Source organism: Acanthopagrus latus, chromosome 5 (assembly GCF_904848185.1).
Source record: "Acanthopagrus latus isolate v.2019 chromosome 5, fAcaLat1.1, whole genome shotgun sequence".
Taxonomy (NCBI): domain Eukaryota; kingdom Metazoa; phylum Chordata; class Actinopteri; order Spariformes; family Sparidae; genus Acanthopagrus; species Acanthopagrus latus.
In genome coordinates this window covers 18,269,023-18,284,572 of record NC_051043.1, presented here as the reverse complement: position 1 = coordinate 18,284,572, position 15,550 = coordinate 18,269,023, and the positions used below count along the sequence as shown (strand labels likewise).

General features: G+C 42.3%; 1 protein-coding gene across 1 annotated transcript in view; it reads right to left on the bottom strand.

Annotated features, from left to right (window-relative positions):
• Positions 1–11,437: 11,437 nt before the first annotated feature.
• Positions 11,438–15,550, bottom strand: part of rtn4r (reticulon 4 receptor) — a 47,414-nt gene continuing 43,301 nt past the window's right edge. The window contains exon 2 of the mRNA XM_037096878.1: positions 11,438–13,516. Coding sequence (XP_036952773.1) covers positions 12,135–13,516 — 1,382 coding nt within the window. The 3' untranslated portion in view covers positions 11,438–12,134. The remainder of the gene's footprint in view (positions 13,517–15,550) is intronic.

Here is a 15,550-nt window from a genome sequence, read left to right as displayed (position 1 = left end):
TTTCATCGCTATTCTCTTTCTAAACATAGGAGGTATGTTTTGTTTTCTTCCTGACATCAACATGCAATTTTCAGACTGTAGTGGCAGTCTAATCTAAAGTTTGGGTAAATCAACTATTCATCATGTGCAGAGAAGACACCCGCAAGGTGATGGAAGTCTGATGCTGTCAATCACTTACCGTCCGTTTGAATCATTGACTTCTTCTCTCTGTCACTTCATGAAATGCTCCAAGTTGGGCACATGGCGCGATGCTCCTGAGGCTGCGTTCGCTGCAAATTATGTTAAGATATCCGTGTTTTTTGTCTGAATTAATATTCATTACACATCAGAGGTGGTTTTGTATCGTCATGGGGATTCTGTTCCCCAGCTCCTCCGTGTCGTAGGTGACTCTGCCCGACCTCCATGGTTTGATTTGCTGCACTGTTACAGTCAACAGGAAGTGGATATTTCAGTAATGTTAAGACGTGGGCCGCAGCTCCTGCCAGAAACAATTACTCTTTTTGTGTCCTGCTGCAAAAAACACGCCGCGTCATGGATTTACGTACTGAGCTCTGACTTTAATTCCCGATCAGACAAGGGAAGGAGCGCCGCTTCCAGGAACTGAGGCAGCTTCAGCGAACAATACGAGGAAAACAAATAACGCATCACACTGCTGGTCACACTGATTGAGGGACAAACACCCTCCCAGCTAGAACCGTTTAACACCAAAGATGTTGCATAAGGAAATGAATTTGAAAAAAAATAAAAAATAAAAATGATAATAATAATCTATACATAAGTACACGAATTTGCTCCTCACTTCATCGCTTTACATTCATCCCCGTCTGGTTTGTGTTTGTGCGTTACGTCACAGTGGATTAGCCGCTCTGAGTGCTGGTGGGTGTTTTTTTTTTTTTTTTTTTCCAGTAGGCGTGGTGTGAGTTCTGCTCTCAGATTGTCGACATTTGGTTCGGAGCAGATTATGTTACTCTGCGTGTGCTGTTGTGCCGTGAGGATAACCGCACATCAGCTGAAATTGCGGCACAAACTGGCATGTAACTGGGTGATGTGAGGGGGCTCCGGGTCATACAGTGTGTGTGAGAGGGACGGATGAACAGGGGAAAAAAGAGATGAAGCACATGCATATATGGTCGGCTTTATTCTTTTTAATCATATTAAGTTGGATCATTAGATGGACCCATTTACGCGGCCCTTCCACGAGGTGTAGAGTACCAAATCTCATTGGATATCAGCCTAATCTACAGCAAAAAGCTCTGCAGCCTCCAGTTTGCGGCTTTAGAGGGGGCTGTGTGTCCCTCGGTGCAGGCCTGGGTACGAACATACGTGCAGCATTAATTTGACCGAATTAGGATTGGGAACAAATTGCCACTCTTCATTCCCAAATCCAGACGTGATTGAGAAATAATGAGCAGCTCAGACAAACGTAAATGGTTCACAAGATTATCCCCCTCTGAATTATATAGCTCACCTCTGTCCTGGCCGAGAAGTCAGAGAGTTTCGTAAAAGAGAAAAAAAACACTGGATACATCAAGTCCAGAGAAAGCCCTGCTGTGGGACAGATAAGTTTGCCTCATCAAGCAAATGTCATCAGCAATGGTCTCAATATAACAATAATACGTCCGCTCTGATATTTCAGGGGGAATGTTATCCAACTGTGTGTCCAAAGCATCACATCCTGCATCATTTACATTGCAGTGCAATCACTGTGATAGCCCCGTGACTTTGACCTTCCCTGGACGGGGGAAGCATCGTTCTCAGTCCGCTCCCGTGGAAAAAAAAAAATGCTCAAAGATTATCCCCTGGCAGCATTTCACGCTATGATAGCACTAATGGCAAAAATAGAATCATGATCCTCATCGTTTAAAAGAGGATCAGGATGAAGGTCCTGCTGACATGACCTTTCGAGTGTGTTCTGGGGGATAAAGCCAATACAGTCGCAATTCCCCAGTTGGCTCACGAGACCACTGAAATTGGTGACGGCTGGTGGCAATGAAAGATTTTCAGCGCTTACGTTTATCATGGGCCTCACTGGAATGAGGTATGAAAATTCCAGTTCTGTCACTTTAGTGCACAAAGTACAGACTCCATGCTTCATACAGGTGTGTCAAGTCATCTGCTGTGTAATCTGCATTTTGCCCGGAATCTGAATAATCACAGTCCGGGCCATCACACAAAAACAATGAAATACACGACACAGTTGATGCGTATGTTACAGAATAAAGATTACATTTGTGCAGCCAGTACATGGACCGTGTCATTCAAGCACACCGGAGGTGAAATGTGAGCACTGTGGTACAACATGTACAAATGCCTTAATCAAAAACAAAACCAATTACATGGTATATTTGAATTACAACAAAAATTACCTGGACTAGTTTTGGCATAGTATTTAATGAGTTAAAGAATGTTTCAGCATTTTCAGAGATATCTTTACTCGCTTCCTGGCAGATCCTAAGAAGAGGAGATTGATATCGTATCCTTGAAACTCACAGTTTTACACTGGGTCAAGTGCCAGACTATTTCTTGGCCAGGCACAATAGCTTCCTGAAGTCTGCACAAAGCCAAGAAACAATCTTTTAGGTTTTTTTTTGTATGAATTGTGTTTTGTAAGCTTTGTGAGGTGGATTTTCTTCCTGTTTGGATGGAGCCAGAGTATCTGTTTTCCCCCCATTTTCCAGTCAATGCGCAAAGCTAACTGGCTGTGGCCTCACATTTAGACAGGCATGAGAATGGTATCAATCATCTCATCTATTCTCAGCCAGAAAGTAAATAAGCACAAAAATGTCAAACTTGTCCTCTAAAATCCCAGTTTGAGAGCAAATAGTGAAGCCATGACAACTTGAATTAGAAATTCAGAGACTAATTTAAGAAGCCCGACACTGTTTGATACAACTTTTTGTTTCTGATGAATGACTCAGTTCGCTTAAAAACACTCAACTTGTAGATGTTAATTATGCTTTTTTTTTTTTTTTCAATTCACCCGACCTCTGCTAATTTTCATGCGGTGTTTACAAACGCTGAAAAATGTTGAACAGCTTCAAAAACACATCAAACAGCTCGTCTGGGAGGCTGATCCTTACAGATATTATTCAAAGAGACTCTCCGAGCATGAATTATATAGCATGTGCGCCGGTTGAGAAAGGTGAGCGAGAGGATGAGCGGTAGAGAGTGGCAGAAATAAATAGGTGGAGATGGAGAGGGAACCGGAGTGAGATTTGATAGAAAGAGAGCGCGATAGCGTCGGAGGGCGTTTAGCATGCAGAGCGGAACGCAAACTCTTTTAGCCCTTCTGTCGAAGTCTGGGACTCCTCTGCAGTGAGCGGCCTCAACTTTCTCACATAAGCCTTCGCCTCGAGCCAAGAAATCAAATATTTCAGTCACATTTGCCGAAGCAAAGGAGAAAAAAAAAAGAAGAGCCTTATTACTTATGATCAAAGGTTGGTGTTTTCTGGAGGAGACATGGAGTGTCTGCTAGAATTTGCATTAGGAGTTGAAGGCGGGTCATTTTCAGTGAATAGAGAGACATCCAGAAGCGGGCGGGGATTCGTTGTTTTCTCATGCTTTTAAGCTCACTTCCTTTGAAGAAAGTTTACATGGGTAAACAGAGCTACACGCAATCCCGATTCGAGTATTAGGCATGAAAATGTTAAATCTGTATCTCCAGGTTAAGTCACACGAAAGCTGTCACCTGCGAGGGGGGAAGGTTCCTTGTTACATCTTCGACTGCCGCAGCTCGACGTTGTGTTCTGCAGGTTTTTCTGACATTACGAGAAAACATACCACAAGATGTACTCTGATTTAAGCTCAGCGTACAGAGGAGGGAGAGAGAGGGAGGAGGGATGTGAGTGTGGCACAGGAAAAAAAGGAAATACAAATAAAATATTAATAACAGCAATAATCATGCTGAAGAAAGGCAGTGAACTTGGATTCGGGCCCCACTGGGAAAGCACTCAGTCTGGTCAGGTGTTTGAGTCTGGCTCAGTCTACAATTTTCTTTGTAATTATTGTTTCCCTCTCATAGCATGACCCCTCTTCTCAAACCAATGTTTTTTTTTTTTCCCCTTTTCATTTACTCCCTTCACACGACTGTAAAGGGGAAACAAAACAAAAAAAACAGGCACTGGTCATTACAGAAAATGCCCCCAAACGGCATTTTCTTTTTAGAGTCAAGCAGCGAAGCCCTCTAGCATCTGTAGTAATTATGACTGTGGCCAGGGTCAGGTGACGTTTCTATAGAGTCAAAGTCTTCCTAGGGGGGAGGTGGGGGTAAACATGGGACTCAGGAGGCCACTGTTCATTTCCAATTTCCTACTGTCAGTGGAGGTTTCTATTGACAACAGTGGCGGTCGAGGTTTGGGTGGCGCTGTGGGCGAACATCACCTAACCCCAGCTCACTTACTGTGCTTCCCAAATCCTAACAAAATAACATCCTAACAAAGAATTGCTCAATTTTGGAAGACTTGTTACAGGAGGAAGCTGGCGCATCAGGCAAATCCGTCACAACTGCAACTCGTGCTGCACAGAAAGATGGAGGCACCACCAATCTAAGTGTGGGATTGTTAGGTGGTGCATTGTTATTTTATGGTGGCAACTGGGAAATTACACTTATTTTTTTGTAATTTTTCCAGAGTTTTGCCAACCATCTCCACCCCTTTGCCCCTCAGCCATTCACATGCCCCCTGCTGTTAGCTAGCTCATGGGTTTGCACGTTAAGGAAAGTCACTGCACGCTCTTTTAGCTCATCTTGTTGCAGTGAAGATGATAAAGAAATAGCATTTGAGTCCAATGTTAATAATTCATTGAATTTGTTTCATAATATGTCTGTGATTTTTTAAACGAGTTCCTGTATTAATACGATTATTCCATAATGTTTTATTTATGTATTTAATATCTGCTATTTGGAGAGTTAAGCAGCTGGGCTGTGCACTCGGTGTGTATTACTAGGTCCACATGGTTTCTGAGCAAATTACAACGGAAAGCTTACAACTGCTGTGGCGGGTTCACATCTCCTTGACTTTTCAGTTTAAATCAGTCAGTCAGTGTGTGACTCTAACACTCTCACATCTGCCTCTCCTCTGCTGAAAAAGCTTAGGGTAGAGTTGACTGAAGAGCTTTAGTGTGTCATTAGCTTCAACATTTTTAAAAGTTGTAGTCAGCAACAATTAAAATTTTGGGGGGGAACCCATATGCTATAATTTCCTGGCATTAAAATGATGCGTTGGATAATATTGAATGGCGTTCATTATTCACATTAAAATCCAAATCTGATAAGGCAGATTTAACTACAATTTTGGATGGAGACCTATCCCTGATATTATTAAAATATAACAAATGGCTGTTGGTGCATGTTGGAAGTATGATTACATGGGTGTCAGCCGCAGAATAACCGCTAAATGCAACATTTTCCTGTGCTGATTATTTTCCTTTACCAGGGTTTCTTCCACCGCCTGTAGTTATTTTTGATTCCCTGCCAAGATGCTAATGCATTTTGCATCCGGACCCTCGTTGCAGATGGAGGGCCCATAATTAGCTTCATTTCCCTTCATCATTGTAGAAAGGGGCTAAATCTGTTACCGAGACCAAGAAATACACCCCGACTGAGGGGTGGGTGTCAGTTGTTGCACTGTGATGAGAAAGTTCTTGACGTCCAGCAGGAGCCCGCAGGCTCAGGTCGTCGTGTTTCTAGGCACTGTTAAATGGAGCTGTGGCCCCGGCATGGCACTGCTGTCAGACCTCACAGCCTCCGCCGACAACTTAGGGGGCTTGTAAAGAGGCCAGGGCTGATGGGTTTTTAGTCTCCTTGGGTAGCCAGCTGGAAGAAAATTGGAATGATCCTGTGGCGTGTGTGTGTGTTACGGTTTCTGTGACAACAAGACACACTTTGAAGGTCCAGAAATAAGGCTGTGTGAGTGTGTAAAAAAGTGAAATAAAAACTTCCTTCTGGCTTGATTGAAAATACGAACTAACAGAATTTGGCAGCTTTTCACAGATGGGAAGCCAGTGAGAGATTACATCCATGTCATTGTTCTAGTGGGTCCAATTGATTGGTCAGAGCTCCTGAGGGGAGAGTGATCTGGGAGAATCCATGTGCAAAATTACAACAAAAAAAAAAAGGAAGAAAAAAAAAAAGCTGTGTAAGTGTGGGTGGTTGCTCCAGAGGATGAAATGCAATCTAGGAAGTCCAATTTGACTTACATCCCAGAGTTTCAAGGTCCATCACATGTAGGAACACCTCACTGCCTTTGTAAATACTATAAAGGAATATTACACCTTTGTAAAGTTAATACAGCAACAATCATTTTAAAATCCATTGTGTAAGCAAAACTAAAATAACACTGCTAATGTTACAAACGGTGTTTGTCCTTTGCATATACTTGCCTTGGCCCTACTTGGTTTGACTTGGCACGTCAACCTAACGTGGCGTGGATTTGCGTTTTCCTTTACAGCAAGGCTACCTGCTTGAGGGGCTTTAATTGATGACGTGCTTGGCTTGTGTAGTGGTCAACAGAGTCGCTGTAAACACTCTCCCTCCCAGCAGCTTTACAGGTGGTTGATGTGTCGATGAGGTGTGTCTCTAGGTGCTGTATCTTAGGCAACTGGACTTGTTTCAGTTTCTTGAAGACATTTCACCTCTCAGCCAAGAGGATACTTAATTTCTACCTAACAGGAGGAGTTGCAGGCTTTTAAACTCTGTGTGGGAATGTCCTTACAGAATCATTAAAGTGAAACTCTTGCCAAAAAGCAACCAAGGCTTTCTTTATGAATGTTTATGAGTCAAACCTTTGTGTAAAAGCATAATTACGATGAAAGAGGCACGGCGCGCTGCCGTCATGGCAAACAAAAAGTATTGATCTCCGAGTGCGACCTAACAGGAAGGCTTGAGGAGCGGTCCACCATCTCCTTCCTGTTAGGTCGCTCTCGGAATCGATACTTTTTGTCTGCCATGATGGCAGCTAAAGAAAGATACAGCTGCTAGTGTGAGTTGTTCAAAAACCTTATTTTTAGTAAACTCTGTGTACACAAACAATGTTTGCAATGCTTATGTTCATGTGTAGAGACCCTGGTGATACTACAAGCAAAGTTTCATGTTGTACCGAGCCTTATTAGTGTTTTAAAAATAGTGATTTTGATGCTAGCATAAGAGTGCCCATAGCACTCCACTGAAAATTAGTTTGCCCGAAAACAAAAATATGTTAAATATTTAAAGTGCCTCTTTTGCTTTAATTATGCTTTTACATGAAGGTTTGACTCACATAAGTTCACAAATAAAGCCTTGGTTGCTTTTTAGCGAGAGTATCACTTTGATGACGTGTCAGCTCCGAGTTTTAGAGTCATTAGGGCCACTTGTGGGTCGTTGACCAAACGGTGGGTTCATGTGGGTTGCTAGGGCTGGGAGAGCAGTTGATAGGCTGTTGGGGGGGAACTCAGTACTGCTTGTAGGTGGGTGATAAGTCACGTAGTAAGCCTCCTCCCCTGTTCAAAGACGACCATTCCAGTTCGACAGCTGGATTCCTTCACTCTTCCTTCAAACTATCTTTCAAACCACCTGTCTTCGCTGGCCAAGGTGTTTACATTGTAGGCCTCAAAGGAATAATTTTCTCCTTCAGATCTAAGTGGACAGCAGAGATCTGGAGAAATATCATTCCTTTGAGGACTACACTTGGGATATCTACATGGCTATCTACGTCTTTTATGGGTTGAATATACTCTAAAACATGAAAAGGGACTTGTTTATTGCACTGCTTTGATTATAGATCATCCCATATCTCACAAAATCTAGGCATATGGGCCACCGTAAACGAGAATTAACCTTCAAAAGAAGGGAGAAGAAGGCGGGAAAAAGTGCAATTTAACCACATACCAATTACCAAATGACCAACTGCCTAATTAATTTATATATATGTGTGTGTGTGTGTGTGTGTGTGTGTGTGTGTGTGTGTGTGTGTGTGTGTGTGTCTTGAAAGGATCAAATTAAACACGAGTTTGGGAGCCCTGAAAACCACAATATCACATCTGTTTGCCAGGAATGATTCTGTACATGAAGTCCTCTATACAATATGAACATATAGGCATTATTTGCATGTTTAATTTGATCCTTTCATTTTGAATTAAGTATCACCAAAATATTGAAGACAACTGAAATAAAAATCTGCTATAAATAATTGAACAGATAAGTGGAGGTATAGGCAGACCGTAACATCTCTTTGTGCAGTATGTGTGAATGTAGAGGTGAAACATATACTCCAATGTGTGAATGAGACATGATGTACTGATGAGGGCGGATCCTTGTGTCTCGCCAAATGTTCCAAATGTTATTCTGTAGCTTCCTCCCAGCGTGAGTCTCCTTTTCAAAGTCCCACATCCACAGGCCTTGTGTTTGCCAGCATGGAAATGCTTCTGATGATCAAGCTAATTTAAAAGTGTGCGCTTGAAGTTGAGACACTTGATGATATTTTTATTGGAGAAGTGCCTTTTAAGTTATAATCCAGGACAAGGACTTCTATTGCAGAACACAGTGGTGATTCCTCCCAGTGCATGTTTGCAAAAAGCATCAGCAGCAATTTCTGCTAAATGAGAAACAGCAGCAGCGATTTGTTTTTCAATAAAACGAAAGATATACATGGTAACTCGAACAGTGTCAGGCAGCATAGCTGAATCACTGAGAGTGGAAAAACATAGAGACAGAAACTAATACTCTCCAATCCACCTTTTCCCAAATGGTTTAGCACTTTCCTCCGAGACAGAAAAACAACATCTAGGAAAGGGGAGCTATAGTGTTCCAAATGTCAGGCATACCAAAACCTAGTATGTATGTATGTATGTATGTATGTATGTATGTATGTATGTATGTATGTATGTATGAAAATGAACACACGTCATGTTTATGTAATGGCAGGAAATGTTTAAATACACGCCATGACAGAACATTAAGAGACACATGTATAGATGTGGAAATCTGCTTGAATGTAGAGCCCCACAAAAATATTCATTTATTTGTTTGTTTTAACATCACAATTCCTAACGAATGTATTGATTTCATTTAAAAGGTGCAATATGTTAGAATTGGCCACCTGTCGAAATCACACTGAAAACAAGTAGGGGGCAGTGTATTGGCAGAATAACCACTAATTGTGTCTTCATGTACCTGCTGAAAGCTAGTTGGCTAGCGGTCCTGAACCTGAGCTCGGAGCACCGGGGTGTGTCGATGTTGATGCCACTGACACAGGAGCTTTGAAAAATAGGTGAACCTTGAGTTCAGGTTTTTTTGGCCAGCTCTCTCTTATTTGCCACAAAAATGGTTTATCAAAAATGACTATCAAAAACAACGACCAAAAAATGCTGGTAATTGCAGCGATGGTTGTGATGTTTTTGACATGCAAATGAGGACATTTTCCAAAAAATTGTGTGTTTGATGAATCTGATATTAAGATACTGCGTAACACAGTGAAAGTTGCGTTTTATTTGTCACAGAAATACCGCTGACAGATGAATAGGATCCAGAAAGTGAATGATTACTGGAGCAGATATACAGTAAAGGTTTGATTGAGTAAGACACACTCACTGGCATCCTCTCAGCCTGCAGCTGCAGCTGCAGCTGCGGAGGGTACAGTAGGACTGTTGGGGGAGCCTTGTTGATTTTCCCTGTTGATTCCATCTCAAGATCGATATCTTCTCGGGTCCTCTTCAGTCCTCTTACTTTCTGGGGTTAATCGACAACAATGGGAAGCTCCGGGGATTTGTGGGGACCCTGCCTTCTAATCCTTTCACTTGGTGTGAGATAAATTGAGGGCTGTTGACAAGATCTTGACTTAATTTGGAGCCGAATATACATTTCTACATTATCCTGGCCTGTGGTCCAGTCGGCGTGGACCCACCACAGGCAATTCACCCCTGCGGAACTAAATGACAAGGTGACGTCTCAAGGCTTAAATTAATTTGTATTCAAGTGTTTCACACTGTATTTTCCATGTCAGGGAAGCAGAGCCGCACTTTATATGATGCCTTGAGGGCCCTTCTGTTCTCAAAGTCATGGTTGTGATGTGAGCAGTCACTTTTTGAATATTCCCACAGAATTTTGTACACTGTTTAATAATTCACTCAAAATTATAAGAGATGTGGCAGGGTGAGTAATGTACATAACTACTTCTAATCATATGCTGAATTTCATTAAACCTGCCTGGGGCATTTCATTCAATATCATCACACTGCAGCACATACAGCAGTCACTTCAGACTTGTAATATATACAGTATGGATGGATGCTAATGTCGGATTGTGACCATGTTTTAAAATTCATATTAAAGCATAATTATTGATTTGTTTGATCCTTCCAAAAGCCTTAGGAGATTGTATCAAGAAAAGAAGTTGCAGCCAATGAAGATCAAACAGAGGGCTGCTATTTTTAATTCACAAGTTATTCTTAGACCAATGGTTTCATTGACCAGAGGATCAAAGTTAAAAAGGGGGTTACATCAGTTGGAGAGCAGAGGCGAAAAGTTCAAAAAATGCAGTGAAGGAGTAATTCATCTCATCCCTTTATTACTGCTCTTTATTTCCCTGAACTGGAGCAGACACTGCCGGTTTTCTCTGGGCTGTGTCGAGCGCTGCAATGCCAATGTCCTGAAGAGGCTGAGGAGAAAACAAACAAAATCTGGACGCCCGAGGTTTGGGAAGAGGCCAGATTTGACAGAGCAGTCAGTCATCACTCTCCCAACAATCCTGAAAACAATGAACACGCCACAGTGGGCCCGCCATCTGTTTGGGAGGAGGAATGTTGCTTGGCTCTCAATATGGTTAGTGAGACATAATGTGAGCTGCTGTTATTGCTACATTCAAAAGCATTTTGTAAATTCAGATGCATTTTGGTACTCATTTAGAGCAGTTTTGCTGACACAATCTCAGAAAACGGTTCCCCACTTATGTAGTTTTTTTTTTTTTTTTTCTTTTTCTCAGCTCATTAAAATGGCACACCAGCAATGGAGCACAATAAAATCCTCATGAGCTGCAACCATGAAGGAGAAAAGTCCAGTAATTAAAGTATAAACTGTATATCACTATAAAGTAAAGTATTTCTGCTGCATGGGCTACTGGGGGAGAAACAAATTATTTGTTTTAATTGCTGACTCCTCCTTTTGATTGCTTTTATGTGATTAATAACTAAATACCTTTACCTTATAGAAAGGTAGAAGTTGGCAGTAACCAAATGTATGCCTTAACTTTGCCAGTTCAAAAGCTATAAACAATTATCATTGTTTTATGTCAATTAAATATAAAAAAAACAAAAAAACATTTTTTAGTGTCAGTGTTTGTCCTTTTTGGATTAAAAGGTTGGGTTGTCTTCCTTCCAAGACTCAGTTTTTGACAAGTTGAGAGTTCTTACAAATCAGACCTTTAAGTGTCCTTTCACACTAGAACATACCACACAATATCACAGAAAATCTACGAAATAAGAACTTTTATTCATAATATATTCATACTTGTACACAAGTAAAATAAAATGCATATCTATGGTTCCATTGCAATCTCCATAAACAAATTGACAGCATTCTTTTGGTAAATGCTACCCATACACCCTTTCTGTCATGAAAATAGAACTAAAATCAGGGGAGGTAAAACATCTGTTTTTTATAAACATAAAAAAACAAAACAAAACATAACATTACCCAACAAATGCATCACTTTGAATAAATAATGGGGGGGAAATCGTTTATCTTCATTAAACGGACCCAACATTCTTTGTGTGCGCTCGGTCTCTGATTTCTTGTACTTGTTTTTTTCATTTTTGTCGTTTTTTTATTCTTCCGGTGGACTGTCTAAGCAGTAAAAGCTTTTGAGAGGGAAAAAGGGAGGAGTCTCCGAAGTGTAGCTTAGACACAGTACAGTTAAGTACATAGAGAACAAACAATTTTGGGCACCAATTCATTATATACATTAGATCTGTAGTGTTCTGTAAAGGCATCCATTTTGTTAAATGTACTCTAACATCCTCATCATTGTTTGTCCTCACCCGTGGTGGGTGAATGTGAATCCCTGCTTTTCAGTCACTGTCTGTTGTAGATGTCACTGCATCCTCGGTTATCATTGTCATGAGCATCAACAATCTTGAGTCCTGTGTTCAGAGTGATACCAGGAGTCCTAAGACATGGCTAGAGATATCCAGATCATGGGAATGAAGAGAATGCGCAGCACTTGCAAAGTAGATCCCCGACCTTTGATGCACTGGGTGTCAGATTTGGGCTTTTTGGAGCACTTCTTTTTCTTTTTGTTTGATGCTGTAGACGATTCCAGATTGTCTATAAGGTCCGGGTTTAGGTTTTCCAAAGTCTTGTCCAGGTTGTTGGACAAGGTTCCCAGTGGTCCATCGTTCTGCTTGTTCTGGGTCTCGTTTTTCGTTCGTTCCGGCTCCTTGAATTTAGTCTTGGACATGTTCTCCTTTTCCTTGAGAGGGTTGTTGGTGATTTGGCGGCTCTTGCCGGACAGGATGGACGACTTGTCATTATCTCCAAGACAACATCTTGGAATGGTGTCCTCAAGAGGATTTTCAGTGGAAGAGAATTTCCCAGACTGTGCCTTGGAGCTGAAGAGATTGGTCTGGATTTGAGGCGTTTCCACACACCCCTCCAAGTCTTCACTTTTCAGTCGTTTCAGGTCCTTTCCTGCCAGGAACTCGGGAACACTGCACTCCAACTCAGAGCTTGAACCTTTGAAACGTTTGAACCAGTCCCACAAGGTCCTCGCGCGGCAGTCACAGATCCACTGGTTACCATTTAAACGCAAATACTGGAGACCCACCAGTGGGTCCATGGTCTCCCCTGTCAAGACGGTGAGATTGTTGAAGAACAGGAACAGGGATTTCAGCTTACCAAGATCAGTAAAAGCCCTTGGTTGGACATAGATAACTCGGTTCTGGTGTAGCAGCAGCCGATCCAGATTAATTAGGCCTCGAAACATATTGTCCGTTACTATCTTGATTTTGTTATTGTGCAAGTAGAGATAGGTGAGGTTGGCAAGGTCCAGAAAAGTGTCATCATGCAGGGTAAGAATGTTATTGTCCTGCAGGTAAAGGTACTGTAGGGAGAACATTCCTCTGAAAACCCCAACGGGGAGCTCTGACAGGCCACACCTGTGCAGGTGGAGGGTGTGCAGCTTTGTTAAGCCTCGGAAGGCTGTAGGGCTGATGGTGCGGAGGTTGCTGTTGTCTCCGATGTCCAGTTCCTCGAGTTTTTCCAAGCCGTAGAAGGCTCCAGCCTCGATGTAACTAATGTTGTTGGAGTACAGCCAGAGAACAGTGAGATTGTGGCAAGAGCTGAAGCTGGTGGACCTTACCACCGTCAGCTTGTTGCTCTGGAGGAATATCCGCTGGCTCCGCACGGGGATCTCAGTAGGGATGGAAAACAGTCCTTGTTGTTGGCAGGCCACAGTGGGCCTGGGCTCACTGTAGCACACACACTTGGCAGGGCAGCTGTCAGTTTGAGGCACAAGGTTCAGCCACATCACCAGAAACAGGAGTCGCCCCCCTACAGAGACAGATAAAAAGAGAGATCAGTGGATTAGTAAATAATGTATGCAAATAATTAAAATCACAGTTCTAATATAGCTGCAGAAATCTGTAGAAATATATGAATCCAGGTCAGAATGTAATATTCTTAAACCTTTGAGAGAACACCCCGCAGTTTAATCAGAATGGAGATCATTGGAGAATCGGTCTGACATAGAGCATGAGGGTAGCTCTCTTTAACTGTCAATGAAAATCATTTTTAATGTTTTGCGTATTCATATGCCTGGAAATGACAACATTAAGGACGACAACAATTTAAGCCGACGACACTGCACAAACCATGAAACTACCTGGAAAAAAATGATTCCAAAACATTATTACGGGACAGAGAATCTTCCTCATAACATTGATTCAGCATGCACTTGAACAGTGCTGTTATTTGCATCTAGGGACACATTTCCTTCCTGCTGATGGGAAGACTTCGTTTAAAATTTTTTAAATGGCTTTTATGTGGAATTAGCATGCTGTAATAGGGCGAACATAACTAATGGTGTTTCAACGTTCCTGAGGTTGACATTTAGCCTGACGCTGGGAGATAAGCTTTCATGCCAGGCTAAGAGATTGATGCCTGGGGCCAAGGTAGCAAGAGGGCTACAGAGGCCCTGTTAGAGTTTCCACTGTGCAGCCATGACTGAAGCACTGCTTGTTTCTAAGTGCAGCATGAAGGTGAGATATGCAAGAGGTGTGGTAGCACTCAGAGCAAGGCTTGTCAAGATCCTTGTATGTGTTTGCCTCGCAGGCATCCGTGTTTAAAATAAGACACATTCTGCATTTGCTTACATTAATTATTTCTGCCTGTCCTCAGCCACGGTACATATCAGCTTGTTTCTCACGAGTACTGGAATAAGGCTGGATTACCACAAGTGAGTGATCACTTCTGACATTACACACTGTGGGTACAGCTGAGAAAAAAATAAAAAAATAAAAAATACAGTGCATCTCTTCGAGCTCAATCATTCCTTCATGTAGAGATAAGGGTGTCAAAGTGTCACTGCATATGATGGCAGGTACTCCTCCAGATCTCTGAATCCTCTTCAGAGCCTGTCCTGGCTGAGGATTTCCAATCTCTGCTCCCATGCACATGTGAGGAATCCCAGTCTCGCAGGCATGACAGGTAGTGAGGCTCAGGAAAAAAAAAAAAAAAACGCATGAGCCTTTGCTCAGCCCTCCCTCCATCCCCACTCTCCCTCTTCTCATTCCCCTGCAATGTGTTGCGGTGCAGCTCATCTCTGGACCTTGTTAAACGGAGCTCTGGTGTGGCCTGACAGCAGCCCTCTGCTGCACTTTCCTTCCAATCTCCCTGCTCAGCCGTCAGACTGCCACCGGAAAGCTGTCAAGACTTTCCGCTCTTTCTGCATCGCAGCACTTTTCCCTCAGCACTGCCTAACAATAGCAATATTTTATCACACAGCACGCTCCGTGTATCTCCTCTGCCATCTTCATTTTTTTTTTCCCCCCCGTGCTGTCTATTCATTAACAGGCTATTTCCACCCACGCGTTGCATGTCAAAGCCTGGTTTCCTCAGCTCTTGGCGTAATATGTCTTGTCTTTGTTAGCATCTGTTGAATGACAACATAAGCCCCTCAATGTCATCAACTCCGTCCCAATTATTTTTTTTCCCACCAACACACTGATTGCATTACCATGTGCTACGAATAGAAATCCCAAGTCACGGCTTGCTGACGTCTTTGTACAATTTCATTCTTCCATAACCCGAATTTTGAATAACCTCTGCCTGACTTCACAGACCTCTCACCATCCACTCCAGACACTTGTATGCCGTGTTCACACTATTGATCAGAAAACAACACCAGTCTTTGCCCTCTCCTCTACTGCGTTGTCTTCACTTCAAATCTAAATCGTAGCAAAGATTGCATAAATTGGCGCTAATGTTTAGCTGTTTGTCCCCACAGCTGCTGTTGACACAAACCCGGATATCGTAAAATGCAGCATCAAGGATTTTTGGGTGAAAAAAATGAATGACAAAAAACAA